This window comes from Colobus angolensis, unplaced genomic scaffold (genome assembly GCF_000951035.1).
Source record: "Colobus angolensis palliatus isolate OR3802 unplaced genomic scaffold, Cang.pa_1.0 Scaffold146, whole genome shotgun sequence".
Taxonomy (NCBI): domain Eukaryota; kingdom Metazoa; phylum Chordata; class Mammalia; order Primates; family Cercopithecidae; genus Colobus; species Colobus angolensis.
In genome coordinates, this window is record NW_012114555.1 from 3971918 (window position 1) to 3991892 (window position 19975).

At 44.1% G+C, this 19975-nt stretch overlaps 1 protein-coding gene across 1 annotated transcript in view; it reads left to right on the forward strand.

Moving 5' to 3' along the window:
• LGI2 (leucine-rich repeat LGI family, member 2) overlaps positions 1 to 17064 on the forward strand; it is a 29399-nt gene extending 12335 nt beyond the window's left edge. The window contains exons 6-8 of the mRNA XM_011935653.1: positions 403 to 572; positions 6024 to 6188; positions 14545 to 17064. Of these exons, the coding sequence (XP_011791043.1) occupies positions 403 to 572; positions 6024 to 6188; positions 14545 to 15362 (1153 nt within the window). The 3' untranslated portion in view covers positions 15363 to 17064. The remainder of the gene's footprint in view (positions 1 to 402; positions 573 to 6023; positions 6189 to 14544) is intronic.
• Positions 17065 to 19975: the final 2911 nt, after the last annotated feature.

Consider the following 19975-nt stretch of genomic DNA (forward strand, 5'->3'; position numbering starts at 1 on the left):
GAGCTTGAAGTTTCAATTGTGTTTGTGAAAACTGTCTTCCTACAATATCCTCTTTATGTTGATGAGAACCTCTGCTGGGGGCTGCTCTTCTATCACACGTCTCCCATTTCCAGCATGGCATGGAGACCAGAGCATCTGGAGAGATGCTATGTCCTCGCTGAGAGCTCTCTGGACGTTATATAGTTATGCAGTTAAATTCCTGGATGCTGAGGAGTATTAAATAAAGTCAGTGATAGATACAAGAAACAGGAGGCATTAAATACAAAATTTTTTGAACTCCATTTTTAGGGGGTTTTAAATATATCAGGATGTTAATAATTCTGGAGTCTCGTGTTACTACCAAAACATGTGAGACATGTCTGTTTCTCTTTGTATGTGTTTGTGTTTTATTTTGATTTTTAGAGATTTAAGGGGTAATAAATTTGAATGTGACTGCAAAGCCAAGTGGCTATACCTGTGGTTGAAGATGACAAATTCCACTGTTTCTGACGTGCTGTGTAGTGGTCCACCAGAGTATCAGGAAAAGAAGCTAAATGATGTGACCAGCTTTGACTATGAATGCACAACTACAGGTATTCAGAGCCTATGTCATCAGACATGGATATGTAGAATAATCTCTTTGTCTTTCTTTTAGACTGTTAACAGAGAGTGGGGAAAGGTGAATATAGAACTGTTTATCAAAATTGTTCTAGAGAAATTTTAAATATTCTAAAGAAATGAATTGATGTGGTAAGGAAAACATCTCAAAAGTTTGGGAGAATTTTTGTTAACTGCCCTGGCTTTAATTTTGCTTCTTTGCAAAATTCAAATTTCTCTAAGGGTTTCATTTTCTTAAGTCAAAGTATAAACTTGTGGGTTTGGCAAGAGAATGTTTTCAGATCAATCTAGGTTTCATAGAAGGTCAGTGCAGGGAGGCCTAAATTACTCGGTTGAGACTGTTCTCTTGCTTTAGGAAGATGAAGTTCACTGGACATTTAACTAACAAACACCAGACTTTTTTTTTTTGAGGTGGAGTCTCACTCTGTCACCCAGGCTAGAGTGCAGCGGTGTGATCTCGACTCACTGCAACCTCCACCTCCCGAGTTCAAGCGATTCTCCTGCCTCAGCCTCCTAAGCAGCTGAGATTACAGGTGTGCACCACCACACCCAGCTAATTTTTGTATTTTTAGTAGAGACGGGATTTCACCATGTTGGCCAGGATGGTCTCTATCTCCTGACCTCATCATCTGCCCGCCTCGGCCTCCCAAAGTGCTGGGATTACAGGTATGAGCCACTGTGCCTGGCCCAAACATCAGAACTTTAAACCCAGAAATGACTTTCAGAGTCCCGTGTAAGAAGAGATAACTAGGTAAATTATAACCAATGGCAAAACAGAAAATAAGAGTTAACGACTAATTATCAAAAGGAAACAACTCATGTTGAGGGAAAAATGTAAAGAAAGTTTGATTTTGTTTTCCAGGGCCTGCCACAAGCTTTCAGTTTATACATTTTTCAGGTTATAAGATAAAAATTAAACTGTACTTATATATACACTAACTGCTTCCACTGTCACAACATGAGGCCAAAGGTACTGGTGAGTATCTCCGTTAGAAAGGCTTACGTGGGGTTTCTACAGCTTCTAAAGTCAGAGAGAAGATCAGGCCACTGTATGAAAACCTGCTTACCCGATTTATAAAAATAAACATTCAGTCTGAGAGATGCTATCTACAAAGCCTCAAGTCATGTCAGGAGAAGCAGCAGGAATGAGAAACAGAAAATAGTTACAGAAACTCAAAAGACATCAAAACTCCAAGAACAAAGTATCACATTTAGGCCAGTCCCCACTACCACCGTCCAACAAATAAACAAAAACCCACAAAGTAAAAATCATTTCTAGGTATCTTTGTTTGTAAATAAGGGACCCCTGCAAGTTCTATTCTTGTCTGATAGACAACCTGAAATCTCACAAAAATGACTTTTTCTTTTATCATCGAATGGGGGCTTATTCAGCTGTGTAATTGGCAGGTGCTCCATAGTCAGCTGAGGCCATTAGGAGGTTAATTTATTATATTTTAGGGCCAGGGCAATAAATCACAGGTCATAGTCGATAACATTTGCACCAAAAGGTGACATTCAAGACTATTTGGCATTAAATGCTAAATTAAATTAAATTGAATTAAACCAAAGCTAAACCAAAGCTCACTGAGAACTTCTCTCTACCTTTTCTCCATTTTCTCTGGAGAGTTCTTGAAATGCCAAGGTGAAATTTGCAGATTTTCCATTGTTATCTTCACACCTGGCCACAGCGTGGAGAAACTTTGCTAATCTCTGATGGAAGTAATGGGCTGGAGGGCCGTGGGAATAGGAAATAATTTCTATAAGAAAACATATTTTCTGAACTTAGGGCTCTGGGGATGGTTGTAAAAGTGACCCAGGCTCTGAGAATTGTTATTGGAATGGTGGTAGCTTGGAACTGAGGTAACCTGTCCTCATCCCAACATGAAGCAGCAAGAGGCCTTAACACATTTTAGAGCCTTCTCTGTCTTATGCAGTGTTTGTCTGCATGAACAAGCTTCCTCCTAAACTTTAGAAAGTCAGCGCTAGGCTTTCTGGTGAGAGGAAGATGATAATTCTGGCTTTGCTGTGGTTTTATCCCTTTAAGACTCACAAACAGAGATGAGGCTGTTGCTGACAGTTTCTTCCATCGGGAAAAAAATGGTGCAATCAAGTTGTGACCCACCCCCAAATATAGGCCCTGATGTGTAAGAACTAGGTCAACAAATTGTGAGTGTTCGGGGTTCATTATCTTCTGCTCAGATCAAACCTCAGCCTCTGTTGCTTCACTAAAAGCTAGATGGGCAGTAGGGGCATGGGGTGGGGGGAACGAATGAGGATGGATGGAAAATGGAAAGCCAAATTAGAGAGTTCATGGTACAGTGATCGTATTCTTGCCAAAGGTTTGGAAAGAAGCACATTTTCTAAGTACGGTTATTTTCCTTTTCAGCTCAGATTTTCAGAAAAGGGGTGAGTTTTCTCCTGTCTCACTGTTTTTTCGCAGAGAGAGGAAGGTACTGTTCCCATTCTGTTCCTTGGCCAACACATGTAATTCATACCACAAAGCCAGCATTGGGCTGTTTCAGATCTTTAATCAGCTCTTGAACCCTTCCCTTCAAGTCTATTTTTAACCACCTCAAAAGTCCCTGTTACCTACCAATGATTCCTTGTGTTAGGTGGGTAATTCACTAAATTCCTTAGAGGAAGTGAATTTTGCATCCTAATTGTCCTGTTAGCTTCCCCTTTTTCAGGGCTGATGAAAATGCAAAGAGAAATAATGCATTAATGTGCAGTTTCTCTCCCAGTAGGATCGGTGTCATGTATAATTTATTTTCTGCCAGTGCTATAAATAGCTATGTAAAAATCTGTTGATTCCGCTGGGAGAAAGGCCTAAATTGTAAGAGTCCCACTGACATCATGAACTTAATCCAGTGTGAATGGAAGTGGCAGCTCTTTTTGCAGAGTGCCATTAATATTTTAACACTAGTAAATTGATGTCACATCAATATGTGTATTTCTAAGATCTTTCCACAAGAATGTGCTTTTGCTGTTTGTGAGAAGTAAATTTAATTGGGGGTGGGAGAAGATATTTAAATTCCTCTGGTCCTCTCTCTGATACCCACAAACATATATGCATCAACCATTTGCTTTTCATTCTCTCTCTTTTTTTTTCTTTTGAGGCAAGGTCTTGCTCTGTCATCCAGGCTAAAGTGCAGTGGCACAATCATAGCTTACTGCAACCTCAGACTTCTGGGCTCAATTGATCCTTCCACCTCAGCTTCCAGAGAGGCTGGGACTACAGGCATGCACCATGACCCCTGGCTAATTTTTTAAATTTTCAGTAAAGAGAAGGTCTTGCTATGTTAGCTAGGCTGGTCTCAAACTCCTGGCCTCAAGCAGTCCTCCTGCCTTGGCCTCCCAAGCTGCCAGGATTACAGGCACAAGCCATCTTGTGTATCTTGCCTGGCCCCATTCTTCTTTTTTCCTTTTTTCCTCTTCTTCCTCCTTCTCCTCCCTTTTTGGGGGGGGTGGGGGGTCTTCTATCAAGAGTTAGATTTGTAATTCAAATGATTTAACAATCTGTGTTATGCCAGATAGTATATAGAAAATATTATGAAGCCACTATGTGGGGAAAATAGATTAAAACAGGGCCACGAAAGGCTAGATTTGTAAAATGCTCTGCACTGTGACAGCTCCTTTTCATCCTGGGATTCTTCAATAAAACCAGAAACTTTCTAGTCTACACTTTAAACAGCCTGCCTTTTAAAGTGAATACTCATGTTTCTGCGAGTTCAGAGTGCAGTAGGGAGGCTAATGGGAGGGAGGAGATGAGTGAGTGGCGTGCATCGCGGGAGTGCCTAGAACCTTTGGCAGACTTGGGTTAGTCGAATGCAACCGGAGATGTAGGAGAGGAATTTATAGCCATCTTGGTTGTAATTAAAAGAAAGCAGATGTATTCTCCAAGTCCTTTTATATCCCCAGAAAAGGGGGCACATGATGACTGCTACCATTTCCCCTTTCTCTGTCTACGTGTGAACACAGAAACCAGCAAAGCCTTGTGCAGTCAGCACGCGCTTTCTGGCTTCTACACTCGTTCTGCCGGTGCCAACAGAAGTGAACAGAGGTTCATTTTTTTCTGTTTTTTTTTGTTGTTGTTGTTGTTGTTTGTTTGGTTTTTTATCTTTGACCAAGCAACAATTATTTTGGTGGGGGCTGGGATGAGGGGGAGCCATGACTCTTCCCTAAGTCTTCAAGCAGGCAACTGAATGCTATCATTGTTGCATATATCAACTACTAAGTGATCACCATAGCACTGCAGTATATATTTACATGTACTCTTGGATTTAGTCTTACAGTAACCTCAGGAAACAGACACCACCCTCATTTTACAGATGAAGAAAGAACCTGAGGGTCAATTGTCTTGCCAAAGGTCATGCAGGTAAAAGTGGCAGGGCAAGAATCGGAAGCCCAGTTTGTCTTACCTTCGAGCCCCAGCCCTTCACCAGGATGTTCTGCTCTCAACTTGGGGATGGGAAGGTACCCCGTCCACTGGAGCCACTTGTCCACACTCTCCCTCAGTCACCTCCTACCTGTTGGGCTGCAAAGGCAGCCTCTTCTTTTCTCCTCCTTCTACCCACATCTTCGTGCACCACTCAGCCTCCATCTCCTTCCCTGTAGTCTTTAGAGTGGGCTAAGAAGAAGCAAAGCCAGTCCCCTCACACTGGTTTAGCCAACAAGTGTTCAGTAAGCACCTACTCTGCCCCCAGAATGAAGGGAGGGGCACCTCTAAAAGGTAACATGTATTGAGCACTCACTTTGTGCTGGGCTAAGTGGGTAGGAACCATAATACCCTGAGACCGTAGCACAGGGTTTGGTTTGGTTTCCGGTGTTCAGTGTACCATTTGGGGAATGTACCATTCATTCTGAACGTGCAGTGGGGTTGTCTGCTGACACGTAATCCCAAGCTAGGGGTTATGAGAACTGGAGATAAAGGGTCAGGTAAGTTTGAGAAGCACCACATCAAACAAAACAAAACAGACTTCTTCCCTACAAGGGCTGTTCTGAGAGAGCTGGAAGTACAGCATTTTCCAAACTCACTGGACCGCAGCCCCCACCTTGTCACAGCGTGATTTGCACGACAGTTTTGAGAATGTTGCTGTGCAACGTCCTGTCTGTCTTACCACTTTGAAAGCCAAGTCTCACCAAATATGCTTAAAACTCAGATCCTTTAGCCAAACTCAGGAAGCTGTTTCTCCACAGGAAGCTGTAGTAGAAGCTGTGCATTCTGTCTGATAGTCCTGCACAAGCCAGGACTCTTTCTGGAATGTCCCAGAGTAAAATACACTGTGATGTTTGTGTTGCTTCTCTCCTGTCGTCCTCCTCCTCCCCAGTCCTTTTCAGAGCGGATGTGATGACGGAAAGGTGATGGTGGCTGATAATTCCTGCAGGAGGTTTTATGAATGCTTTTCTTTTTAAACACCTGTTCCCAGATTTTGTTGTTCATCAGACTTTACCCTACCAGTCGGTTTCAGTGGATACGTTCAACTCCAAGAACGATGTGTATGTGGCCATCGCGCAGCCCAGCATGGAGAACTGCATGGTGCTGGAGTGGGACCACATCGAAATGAATTTCCGGAGCTACGACAACATTACAGGTGTGTTGTGGCTTTGATCAGATGTGTTGAAGTAATTTCAGCATTCCGCAAGCCCATGGGAGAAGGAACGCCCTCTGTATTGAGGGAGAGCTTGGCCCTCTAACCTGGTTAGAGCTGGGGAAGGAACACGTCCCAGCCTACCCTCTGGGTCTCTCCAGTTTTTGTCTTGGTGTGGTCCATTACTGGGAGAGTGGAAACCTCAGGTAGTGATCCTGCTTATTATTGATGACCATTTACAGGCTGCACGTGGTGGGAGGCATTTTCTAGTAGGGGTGAGACGTCACACTGAGAATTCCTTGTTCTGAGCAGTATGGAAGCCCAGGTCTGTACCAGCTTTGTAGCAACTAAATTATGCTTTGACTTTCGTTAAGCTGATTGTTAACTAATATGCTAACAAACACACACACACACCCTATAGCTTGTTCCTAGTGCCCTTTGCTAAGTCCTAGTGATCACTGCTTTCTTTTAGTAGGTACATACAAAATAAGAATAAATAGATCCCTGAATTAGGCATTTGGGATATGAATTAGTTAACACTTCTTTCAGTGCTGTCATGGGATCCCAGTGCCTTAGCCTTACTAAGTGTGAACTGTCTACTTGCTTTTGAAATAACCTTTGAAAGACTTCATTTATCAATGTGCAATCTGATAATAATACTGTGTAAACAGTGCCACAAAGATCTAATCATCACCCCAGGAGAGGGTTTCCTTTAGAGGCTCCTGATGTGGCCTTAGAGCAGCATTTTACTGTTGCAGCAAGAAGCATATTCAAGTAGAATTTCTGGGTTGGGAGGCTCCTAAAAGTCTCCCAAGCACCAAGTGGCTTCGCAGCAGGTACGGGGATGTGGGGAGGCGGGGAGAGCTGCTAATGAGCCTTATCTCACAGTGTATCTCGGTATGAGATGTACATCAGGATGCTCCGAGGATGCCATTTCAGATGAGCTGGCCACCGTCGGGCCATCTGGCCTCCCAGTGCTGAGCTCACCTTCCGGAGAGTAGCGCTCTTGGAAGTGCAGACTCAGCACAGAGTGGCACAGGTGAACCTGCTGTGGAAGCCAAGAACAAGGGATATGAGGAAGTGAGTCCATGCCCACGTGGTTTTGTTCTTCCCTCTTTGTCCTGACATGGAAGATAGGGGAGGGGAGGATGAGCTGGCCTCTCTGCCTTTTCTCCCCGTCTCTAGGGTAGGAGATGGGAGCAGAATGAAGCTTTGCTGCTTTTTGTTCTTTGTTTTTTTTTGTTTTTTTTTTTTTCTTTTTTTGAGACAGGCTCTTACTCTGTCACCCAGGCTGGAGTGCAGTGATGCAATCTTGCCTCATTGCAACCTGGAACTCCTGGGCTCAAGGATCCTCCTGCCCCAGCCTCCTGAGTAGCTGGGACTACAAGCATGCACCACTGTACCCAGCTAATTTTTTATTTTTTGTAGAGACAGGGTCTCACTATGATGTCCAGGCTGGTCTCAAACTCTTGAGCTCAAGGGATCCTCCTGCCTTGGCCTCCCAAAGTGCTGGGATTGTAGGCTTGAGCCACCATGCCTGGCTGAGCTTTGCTCTTGAACAAGTTCCAGTGCCGATGGTGGCTGTGAGCCTGTGAGGCACCAGGGCCTAGTTTATCCCACTGGAAGCTCATAACAGCCCTTGGAGTTACATCTGCCCATAGGTTGGAGGACAAAAGCTCTCTTCTTTAGCGAGAGGAGGCATACATACTAGAAAGAGCTCAGCTTTTGAAAACTGATGCACACGGATTGTACTCCCAACTCTGCCGTGGACTAGGAAGTACCTGTGCCTTTGAGGCTGGGTTTTCTCATCTGGGAAATGGGGAGTGGATGTGCCTCATGTGGATGCTGTGAGGACTGAGTGCACAGAGCAGGCACTTCTCAAAGTCGCCATCCTTTTCACAGCCTTACAAATGATGAGGTCCAGGCTCAGGCGTGTCCAGTCACCCACTGTTTATTCAGGGCCGAGCCCGGGGTTTCTCATGGTTGTACCCCACTGGATTTCTCTCCCAGGATGACCTTGGTAGGACAGCCTTGTCTTTCTTTTTTCTTCTTCTTCTTCTTCTTATTATTTTAGATGGATTCTCACTCCGTCATCGTGCTGGAGTGCATTGGCACAGTCTCGGCTCACTGCAACCTCCGCCTCCTGGGTTCAAGCGATTCTCCTGCCTCAGCTCCCTGAGTAGCTGGGACTGCAGGCACCCACCACCACACCCGGCTAATGTTTTTTATTTTTAGTAGAGATGGGGTTTCGCTATGTTGGCCAGGCTGGTCTCAAACTCCTGCTCTTCTGATATACGGCAGCTGGTGGTGTTCTGAAATTTATTCATTCATTCCAAAGATTTCTTGAACATTTACTCTGAGCCAGGTATGTTCTTGGTGCTGGGGACACAGCAGTGAATAAACCAGATAAAATTCTGGCCGGGAGTAATGGCTCATGCCTGTAATCCCAGCACTTTGGGAGGCCGAGGCAGGTGGATCATGAGGTCAGGAGTTTGAGACCAGCCTGGCCAATATGGTAAAACCTTGTCTCTACTAAAAATACAAAAATTAGCCAGGCATGCTGGCGGGCGCCTGTAATCCCAGCTACTCGGGAGGCTCAGGCAGAAGAATTGCTTGAACCCAGGAGGCAGAGGTTGCAGTGAGCCATGATCGTGCAGCTGCTCTCCAGCCTGGGTGAAAGAGCAAGACTCCATCTCAAAAAAACAAAACAAAACATAAAAACCTTTGCCCTCAGGAGTTTCCATTCTAATGGGAGAAAGAGACAGTAAGAAAGAATATTCATATTGTAATAATTATCGTAAAAATAATTGTAGTATTAAAAAAAACACATCAGACAGAAATGTGCTAAGGAGGGGAAATAAAGTGAAGAAGGAAGATGTAGAGTACTGTGTGTGGGAGGATTTGAAGGCTTGAGTAGAGTGTCCAGGAGAGAACTCATCAAGAAGGTGCTACTTGAATAAGACCTGTGGAATCGGTGGGATTGGTTCCCATGGAGAGGGGGGAAGAGTATTCCAGGCAAAGAGAGCAGCAAGTGCATAGGTAGAGGCAGGAGAGCATCTTTCCTGTTTGAAGAACATCCAGGGGGATGGTTTGGCATGAGCAAAATGAGCCAGCGCAGAGTTGCAGTTGATGAGTCCGAAGTCAGAAAGGCTCATCATGGAGTCTCACAGGTCCTAGGAAGGACTTGGCTTTTCTTCTGAATGTCCTGCAAAGCCATGGAGGGTTTTGTGCAGAGGCAGGAGGATGCAGGTACCTAGCTGAGAGGCTGGATTGTGTCCAGCTACCGGGTCAAATATAGACTTTTGGAGTGAGGGCACAAAGGTGGAAGCACAGTGGCCAGCTAAGAGGCTATGAAAAGAATCTGGAACCCAGGCAAGCAAGCATGGCCTGGACCCAACGGAGGCCACAGAGCTGGTGGGGAGGAAGTCAGTGCGATCCGAGTGGGTGTGGCTGGGGTCAAAGCCCTGCTGGACCTTGTTAGTTTCCAAGGATTCCTCAGCCCTTCAGTCTCCAAGTCTGAATCATCCCACAGCTCGGCGGCCATGACATGAAGCCCACCTGGCTCCTCTTTTCACCACCAAGCCCGAGAAATGAGTTCCAACAACAGACTGGCTTTTGATCATCCTGGCTCCAGCCCTGACTGGTTGGTGGCCGTGGCCAGGTGATTTAATGTGCATGAGCCCCTTTCATCTGTAAAGTGGAGATTTTAGGAATTTCCACTTTATCTATAAAATGGGATCAGCATAGTATTGGACTCAGGGAAATACTATAAGGAATTTTTTTTTTTTTTTTTTTTTTTTTTAGACAGAGTCTCACTCTTGTCACACAGGCTGGAGTGCAGTGGTGTGATCTCGGCTCACCACAACCTCCACCTCCCAGATTCAAGCGATTTTCCGGCATCAGCCTCGCGAATATCTGGGATTACAGGCACACACCACCATGCCTGGATAATTTTTGTATGTGTAGTAGAGATAGGGTTTCACCATGTTGGCTAGGCTGTTCTCGAACTCCTGACCTCAGGTGATTCACCCGCCTCAGCCTCCCAAAGTGTTAGGATTACAGGTATGAGACAACGTGCCTGGCCAATATTGTAAGGATTTAATGGGGGTAAAATAGGAGCAACCCTCCTTTTCCCCCCACAGACTCTACCTTTTTGATTCCCATTAAAACTGCTCTACAACTTGCATGAGCATAGGGACTGCAGAGAGCAGCAGACTTCCCTGAGGGAGGTAGAAGGTGGTGCTACAGAAGGAAGGGGATCGCTCCATGGAGGGAGGAGAGGAGCTGTCTCTCGATAGCTGGCATTGAGCCTGGCATGAGGGAAAGCCCTACAGCACACATGAGTAGGCAAGGACGCTGCCCTGGGTGCTACTTGCCTAGAAGAAGAAGGAGGTAAATAGATCATTCTCCCTCCCTGTGCTGTGCATACCTCATTTGACATCTTGTTTGGCCGTGGGGTCATCCCCAAGTTGACAAGGGCAGGGCAGGATTTTCTCAATCCATGCACTTCCTCCTCTGCCGGCCTGGTGACCATGTTGCCAAAGGGACGGCTCCAGCTGTCCATGTGCCCCAGGGGAGAGAGAGAAACCCATGGTCATGTTCACCGTGAGGTTCGCTTCCCCTTGTTCTCTCTACACTCCATCTCGGCTTTCTCAATTTTGGTTTATTTTGTTTGCCTTTTGATTTCTGCAGGCTAAGTATGTTCCAACCTGTAATCCCTCTTCCTACATTCACCACCCCCACCCACCACACACACGCACACAGTGATCTGTCTGCTACTGACAACTCCACGGCTAACCTGGACAGAGCGTGTTTCAAAGCATCTCCAGGAAAGGAATTCCTTCTGTTTCACGCGGTCCTTTAGCTGTGACAGGCAGACCTCTAGGATGCTTCTGGGGGGCAGTGGCCTCCATAGCCAGGTGCTCAAGAAGAGACGAGGAGCCTGCACTCTCAATTAGTGTTGGCGGGGTGGAAGTCAATGCCGCTTTTGAAGAGCAGTTTGGCAGTTAAAACCCAAAAGCTTAAAAATGTGCACAACATTTGCCCCAGCAATTCTTACACTTGAGGACACTGCCAGATGGTATGAAAACATGTTATTTAACAATATTTCAAAGGAAACGTTATTTTACAATAAGGAAAACCTAGAAATAACTGCAATGTCCAACAGTAGAGCGTTAATTAAATACAATATGGTGCATCCATGCAATGAGATTCTGTGTAGTGTCACACAATATCACGTTGTTGAAGAATCATCAGCATGAGGAAATGTTCACAGCATGGGCGCCAAGTGAAAAAAAGGTAGATTATAAAATATCTATGGATAACATAAACCCCAGGTTTTGAAAAAAGAATATTTGAATATGTGCATAGATTAAACATTAAATAATATATCAAGATATTAGGTGTTATTTCACATCTATAGTACAACTGGTTTGTATTTTCTCCTTTGTGCTTTTTGGTTCTTTGGTAGCAGAGTATAGACTGAGGCCAAACTATCTGAATTTAAATCTCAGTCTCTACCACATACTAGCTGTGTGACTTTTACTAAATTACTTAACTTTTCTGTGCCTCAGTTTTACCCTTTGTAAAATGGGGATGATGCTGCTGCTAAGAATAGTATATGCCTCATATAGTTGTTATAAGGATTAAATAAGTAAATGCATGTAGAGTACTTAGAATAGTGCCTGGTGATAGCTACACACTTTTTTTTTTTTTTTGAGACAGAGTCTCGCTCTGTCGCCCAGGCTGGAGTGCAGTGGGGCGATCTCGGCTCACTGCAAGCTCCGCCTCCCGGGTGGTTCACGCCATTTTCCTGCCTCAGCCTGCCGAGTAGCTGGGACTACAGGTGCCTGCCGCCATGCCTGGCTAATTTTTTTGTATTTTTAGTAGAGACGGGGTTTCACCGTGTTAACCAGGATGGTCTCGATCTCCTCACCTCGTGATCTGCCCACCTCGGCCTCCCAAAGTGCTGGGATTACAGGCATGAGCCACTGTGCCTGGCCCACCTACACACTTTTTACGTTTTATCTGTTAGTATTTTCAAAATTTGCTCTGGTAAACATTTAACACACATATCCTCAGGGAAAAACAATGTAATAATTAGTTTTGAACAAGGAAAAGGGATTAGGTCCTTGCGGGAAGGCCAGAATGGTGAAAGAGAAAAGTAAATGCCACTCTGAAAACCACCCAGTGTCAGCCCCCAAAGCCAATCCTTAGGGTAGAAATGGAATCATCCTTAGAATTTGGGATTCTGGCCAATTTCGCTTTGGTCCAAATTACCTAGAAAATTAAAGGAAAGAAATCACCTTTAATCGAATGATCTAGATGGAGGATCAGTGGTCTTGTGGGTGGCCCTTTGCTTAGTGGTTGGTCTTCGGGAATGGGGAGGTCTGGGGGGCATCTGGGTGCAGGGTGAGAAGGGATGGTGGGAGGTGAGCCAGAGAGGAGAGTCACCATGGAAAATGGTCCCCTATCTCTGCAAAGTCTTAGTTTTATGACGTCTGAACGAGATCATTCAGACTGTTGCTCCTTCTTTAGATATTTATGCATGCCCACTATGGGCAAGCACTAAGGGGCAAGGTCTTGTGATTACTGTGACAATTGCTTCAATTGTCCAGTAATGATAGCCACTAATGATCAATCACCCCCTAGGTGCCAGTGCTCCATGCTAGAAACGCTTGCCATGAATGATCTCATTTCATCCTTACAGTCACTTGTAAGATCAGCGCTGGCAGCATCTTCAGTCTCATTTTATGAATGAGGAACTTGACCACAGAGTTGGGTTAACTGGCACAGGGTCAGAAAGCTTACAAGGTGCAGGGCTGGGCTTTGAACCCTAGGCCACCTGGTCTGTGTCATAAGGTTTAACCCTACTCTTTCTGCCTCCACTTGGCTTCCTTTGGCTCAAATCAAAAGAGCCCAAATGTGTTCAAGAACACTCAGAAATCTTTTTCTCCTGCCTCTGAGACCTCACTCCTGCCTTTTTACCATCCTTACCCATCCGCACTGCCAGGAGAAGCCTGTTTAACTGCCTCCTTCTGCCATATGGAGTCAGGAAATACTTTTTTTCCCCCAAGGATACACATTTTTTAACTGAAAAATTAAAATTGTGTCTATTAATTTGTGTATAAAATGTTGTTTTGAAATATGTATAGATTGTGGAATGGCTAAATCAAGCTATTTAATGTAGCTTTATTAAAAAGCATGACGATAATTCCTTTGGTGCATTAGTGAGTTTCCTGAATTGTATGCCTGCCTCTGAGGACTCCAGAGGCCCTGATGACCTCACTTGACCATTTCTATGGAAGCACATTTTTAGACAATTTTAAAAAATTGTTTTAATTGTGGCAAAATACACAAAGCACAAAATGTACTATCTTAACCATGTTTTAATATACTGGTCAGTAGTGTTAGATACATTCACATTGTTGTATTACTAACCTCCAAACACTTTTCATCTTGAAAAACTGAAACTCTGCCATTAAATGACAACTCCTCATTTCCCCCATCCCACAGCCCCTGAAAACCACTCCTTTCGTTTCTGTCTGTATACATCTGACTGCTCTAGGTACCTCATATAAGTGGAATCATATAGTATTTGTCTTTTTGTGACTGGCTATTTCACTTAGCTTAATGCCCTCAAAGTCCATCCACATCGTAGCATATGTCAGAATTTTCTTCCTTTTTAAGGCTGAATAATATTCCATTTTATGTATATGCCACATTTTGTCTACCTATTCATCCGTTGAAGCAACCTGAGTTGCTTCCACCTTTTGGCTATTGTGAAGGATGATGTTATAGGTGTCTTAGTCTGTTTGGGCTGCTGCAACAGAATACCATAGACTGAGTGACTTATAAGCAACAGAAATTTATTCCTCGTAGTTCTGGGGCTGGGAAGTCCGAGATCAAGGCACTGGCAGATTTGGTATGTGGCAAGAACCCACTGCATAGCTGACCACCTCTTTGCTGTGTCTTTATGTGGTGGAAGGGCAGAGGGAGTTGGAAGGGCACTAATCCCATTCCTGAGGACTCTGTTCCCATGAACTAATCGCTTCCCAAAGGCCCCACCACCAAATACCATCACATTGGAGATGAGGTTTCATCATATGCATTTGGAGAGAGCACAAACATTTGGTCTATAGCATTAGGTGTACAGATATCTCTTTGAGTCACTGCTTTCAATTATTTTGGGTATATACCAAGAAGTGGAATTGCTGGCTCGTAGGGTAAGTCCATGTTTACTGTTTTCCATAGTGGCTGTGCCATTTCACACTCCCACCAGCAGTGTACAAGAGTACAAGTGGAGATGCGTTTTTAGCTGTAGTTGCACTAATCTCCTCTCCTTTATTTTGGAGCACAGGTCAGTCCATCGTGGGCTGTAAGGCCATTCTCATCGATGATCAGGTCTTTGTGGTGGTAGCCCAGCTCTTCGGTGGCTCTCACATTTACAAATACGACGAGAGCTGGACCAAATTTGTCAAATTCCAAGACATAGAGGTCTCTCGCATTTCCAAGCCCAACGACATCGAGCTGTTTCAGATCGACGACGAGACGTTCTTTGTCATCGCAGACAGCTCGAAGGCTGGTCTGTCCACAGTTTACAAATGGAACAGCAAAGGATTCTATTCTTACCAGTCACTGCATGAGTGGTTCAGGGACACGGATGCGGAGTTTGTTGATATTGATGGAAAATCGCATCTCATCCTGTCCAGCCGCTCCCAGGTCCCCATCATCCTCCAGTGGAATAAAAGCTCTAAGAAGTTTGTCCCCCATGGTGACATCCCCAACATGGAGGACGTACTGGCTGTGAAGAGCTTCCGAATGCACAATACCCTGTACCTTTCCCTTACCCGCTTCATCGGGGACTCCCGGGTCATGAGATGGAACAGTAAGCAGTTCGTGGAGATCCAAGCTCTTCCATCCCGGGGGGCCATGACCCTGCAGCCCTTTTCTTTTAAAGATAATCACTACCTGGCCCTGGGGAGTGACTATACATTCTCTCAGATATACCAGTGGGATAAAGAGAAGCAGCTATTCAAAAAGTTTAAGGAGATTTATGTGCAGGCGCCTCGTTCATTCACAGCTGTCTCCACCGACAGGAGAGATTTCTTTTTTGCATCCAGTTTCAAAGGGAAAACAAAGATTTTTGAACATATCATTGTTGACTTAAGTTTGTGAAGGTGTGGTGGGTGAAATTAAAAGACATGTAGCATTAGGTCTCACAAGAGAGGACCAAGAAAAATCAACACACAAATCAAAGCCAGGCTCAGAGCCCTGAAATTAAAAAGCACTGAAATAGTTAGACGTTTTCAAACTTTTAGAACTCACATTTTAATCAGGGATTGCATTTATTGGCTAACTGCATGACATGCCCATTCTACCATTTTAAAAAACATCTTAAAGCCTGTAATTTCTGAGAAAAGAGTACAGCATTTACTCTTATCATCTAGAAATGTAATATGCCTTTTTTCCCCCTTTTTAATGAGGAAGAAGAAAATTGGATGAGATGGGACAGCTCTTATAATGATATAAAAAAAACAAACTTTGAGCCCCTCTCATTCCACTTTAGCAATCTTTTTGGTAAGAACTCTTAAAGCCAAAAGTCAGCTGAAAAGATTTGCTGATTATTAGTTTAAAAATCTTGTAACACTCAGCAGTGCTATTTTGAGTCATCCCAGTTTCCTAATGCCCAGTCTTCCTGAATCCTCCTTAAGAGCAGAACCTTGGTGATTTTGTTGACTCATATGAATGCCTGTCATGGATATGTTAGCAATTTAATGTTTGACATTGCTTCCTCTGCCACAAAGACAATACTCCGGTGACACATGTCTAGATCCAGCACAGGCTGTAGGCCCAGCAGCGACTCAAAGGAGTTTCTCCCTCTTTCTTAGGGTTCAAAGCTGACCCTGTGGTGGCCAGAGCAGTAATGCTTGTTTGATGCTCTTCATGGCTCATCTGCTTCTCGGAACCCACCCGTTGAGTTTGTGGGTAACCAGCAGACAGGCCAAACACTGAATGGTGCTTTTCATTTCATCCTTTAGAGGGATGAAACAGTTATTTCCGTCCGATGAGCATTTGGTAGAATTTTTGAAGTGAGATTTTACGAAGGCAAAGAGGGCTTTACACAGATCTGGATGTGCTTTGAAACCTAGAGGTGGTCCTTTGATTTGTGCGTGTCCTTGCCCTCTGGACAACTGAATATTTCAAGTAATCGAATACCAACTTCCCTGCCAGCCCACCTGCCTTCCGCCCCGCTTGTGTAACAGTCCCGTTTTGTTGAGTTGCTGCTATTGCAGCTGCCAGTTCAGCTCACACCAAATCACAACCCAAGATACTCAGATAGGAAGACTCCTTCCTCTCCCAGTACTTTCCCAAAGGAAAATCCCCCAGACCCACATGCTCACAGGGCCCACGTGTTGGCAGTGGAATCAGCCTGTGCAGGCTGGGGATCTCAGGCTGATCAGTAGGGGCCAGCTTTGGAGCCAGCCAAGCTGAATCCCACACTCCAGGTCTGTGCTCAAGAGACCAGATGGTGTATTTCCAAATGGGCCTCTCTGGTATGGGCAATAGGGAAGCTCCTGGGGTTCGGTTATGTGGAAGATTCTTAGTGGATGTTCCACCTGGTTAGCTGGTTCTCTTCAGAGAATATAAAGTGAATGCCTTTAGGGGTAGCTCTGAGAGAGAAATCCAACAACTTCATTCCTAGCCATGAAAGTAGCACGATCATATTGTACTGTATTGTTATTGTAAAATGATTATTTGCCATGTCATGAGTAGGTAGATGTTTTGCCACAAATATGAATGTGTTTGTTGTTTCCTGACTTTAAGCAATGAAGACTGAGACAATAAATAGCACTCAGAGAATGAAGCATTGATGTTACATCAGCACTCTTGGGTAACATTCTGGGACTGTAGGCTGAGGCTTCCAGCCTCAGAAACCATGGATTTTAGTGAACGAACTCACCCACACATAGTAGTGTTGTTACTTGAAACTTCTACAAATACCAAGTGAACAGGAGAAAAGTGGTTTGTTTTCATTTTTAAGTGCAAATTACTTTTCTTCTGCTTTTTTTTTTTTTGCCTTCTTGGTTTATTTGAATAGGCTACAAATGCCCAGGTTCCCCCATTAGAGGCTGAAAGGGGAAGAGCTCTGCCATTCCTCCAGCCCTAAAGATGGCAAGCTATTCTTTCTGTTGCATGGAACCCCTGAGCAGAAAAATAGGTACTTGGCAAACTGTAGGAGATATTTAGACAGTCCCAGCAACTATGCTGGATCAAAGTAATGTTCCCAGTTCCAGCCACCTGTAGGGACGGCAAAGTGGCATCTTTTCACAGTGTTGCCACTGCAGAGAGGTATCACATTCCCAGCTGTACCTCTGAGGGTAAATTAGCGACTAAGCCCCCTGCACTCACTATTCTGATCACATTGCCAGATTCTGGGAACCCAGGAAACACAGGACGCCGGGCTTAGGATGGAGAGAGCTGTTGATTCTGGATGGGGAATTAGGGGGTGAAAGAATGATCTAAACAGGTGATGGGTGGGGTGTGAGAAGTGGGTGACCCACTCAGCTGCAATCGGGTTTTCCTTTTTATAATTTTATTTTACACAAGACTAAAGCCTGCAATCTACAGAGCGCCTATGCTGTGGAAGGAGATATTTGTTCTGGCCAACTTACTAAAGGAGCATAGATGTTCTTGGCACGGGGTGGCGAATGCTTTGCTTCATTAATCTTACTGCTCCATCCCAAGAATCCCTGAAGTTTTAAACAATTCCTGCAAGAAGCATTCTTCCAGTAATAATGTAAAACACAAAACCAACCAAGCAACAGCAAAAATGCAAAGCAGAGACATATGTGGACTGTCCCCAGTGGAGATCAGCTTGAAGGAGGGGGCAGATCTTTCTTCTACTTTCCCTCCCATCACCCATTGGGTGGTCGTCTGCTCAGCTTGTTTCTTCTTTATGAGCTCTGTGGCTAGGCTCCTGGACTGATTCCTCTGTGCAGCCACGTGGCTTTAAGGCCTTTCCTTAAAGGGAGACTTGTCCCCATACTCCATAGGATCGGGAATGAGTCTATTATCAAGACTCTAAAAATAAATCTTAGATATGAAGAGCACTGTGTTATTGGACAGTGGATGATAAGGCCACCTTACATTTAGCAAGGCTTTATATTTTTCCAATGCATATTAGTATTCACCTCATTTGTTCATAAATAGTTCTGAAGTTTATTGCAGGGTAGGTATTATTCTAATTCCAGAGAGAAGGAAATAGACATGAAAACTATATAAATTGCCTGCCATGGTTATCCAGTGGGGACTGGCAAAGCAAGAACTCTCCCTCTGATCAACAAACGTTGTATTTTCTTTCTAAGACACCCTGCTATACCCTCCCAAAGAAAGACTTTCATTTCTAGCATGATTTTGAATTTGGCAGCACCTTGAGATAAAGTAAAAAGTGCAACAAAATATGCATAGCCAGAAGAAAAATTATACTGAATAGACACCATTCAATCAACTGATCCATTTAACAATGAACAAACATGCAATTACATGCCCTACTCTTTTTACATGCAAGGCCCCACTCTTGAAAGTGGTTCAGAAATTTCGGATAGTTTTCTGCTGTTCTAAGGAGGATATCTAGCTGGTCTGGTTGTTTCTGCCCCTGCATAGCTATGGGAGGGATGTTGAGGTTGAGACACATCTGGTTCTTGTCACATTGTCCACCAGATAAACAAGAAGCGATCTGTGAAGGAAAAAATTCAAAGCCTGAACGCACGAGTGGTGATGAATTGCTCTCGCCATCAGCAGCCTTCAGGGAGCGCACTGGAAATGGCAGAGTTGCATTTTTCTTCCCCATGGAGTGAGAGTCTGTGTATTTTTAGGAAAGAAATCAGCGTGGGATGCCGGAGGTTTGGCGGCCAGGAGTGCTCATGATGGAAATTTCTCTGGCCTGGGGTATAATGAAGGGGAGATGAAGATCTGCAGGGGAGGAGTCTATTTGCATGCCACCTAAAGAAAATCTCTTAAGCTGGCTTCCTGATTCTTCCGCAGAGGTATCAGTCTCTCCTTCGCAGCTGCGGAAGGAAGTTCTTTAATTAGGCGGTGGCCAAAGATTCTGTTCAACAGCTTCCTGGATACAATAATCTAGTTGTATGCAATGACGCAGTGAGAAAGTGGTCCAGATTTGGGTGGCAGTGCAAGGGGAATGGCAAAGTGGGACAGATAGCTCCGGAGGAAACTTGGGAAAGTAAAAACAAACTGGAAGAAAAGGAAAAAAGGATAATGACTTCCTTTGCCTCAGCCAGGCAAGCAGAGCATAGAATGACCAGGAAAATTAACAACATCTCAATTATTAATGAAGATAACCAACTGTAATGCTCATTCAAATAAGAAGTATATTGTAAAGCTACTGAGATCTAAACCAAGTCATTATTATCCTTACTATATTCCATTGCTTGTATCAAAATCTACTTTTTTTTTCTAGTAGGAAACTATGCATTCCCTATCAATCCCTTTGATTATCAGGAACGTATAAGAATTGTGATAAAATAGGCCAATAGGCTATTTGGTACCATTTGTATGTATTTTAAATGCATAACCTAGGTAAAATAAGAATAGTTTCTATGTGTAAAGAAGTAAGTTTTACAGTATGCAGACTACAGTGGATGTATTTTAGGCTGTATACACATTTAGCTCTTTTTGGTAAATAGGGTGTACAAACTATATGCCTCTTAATTCAATAAATTCGGTAAGCCTATTAATAAAAACTGGTTCATGCCTAATATGGTTTTGAT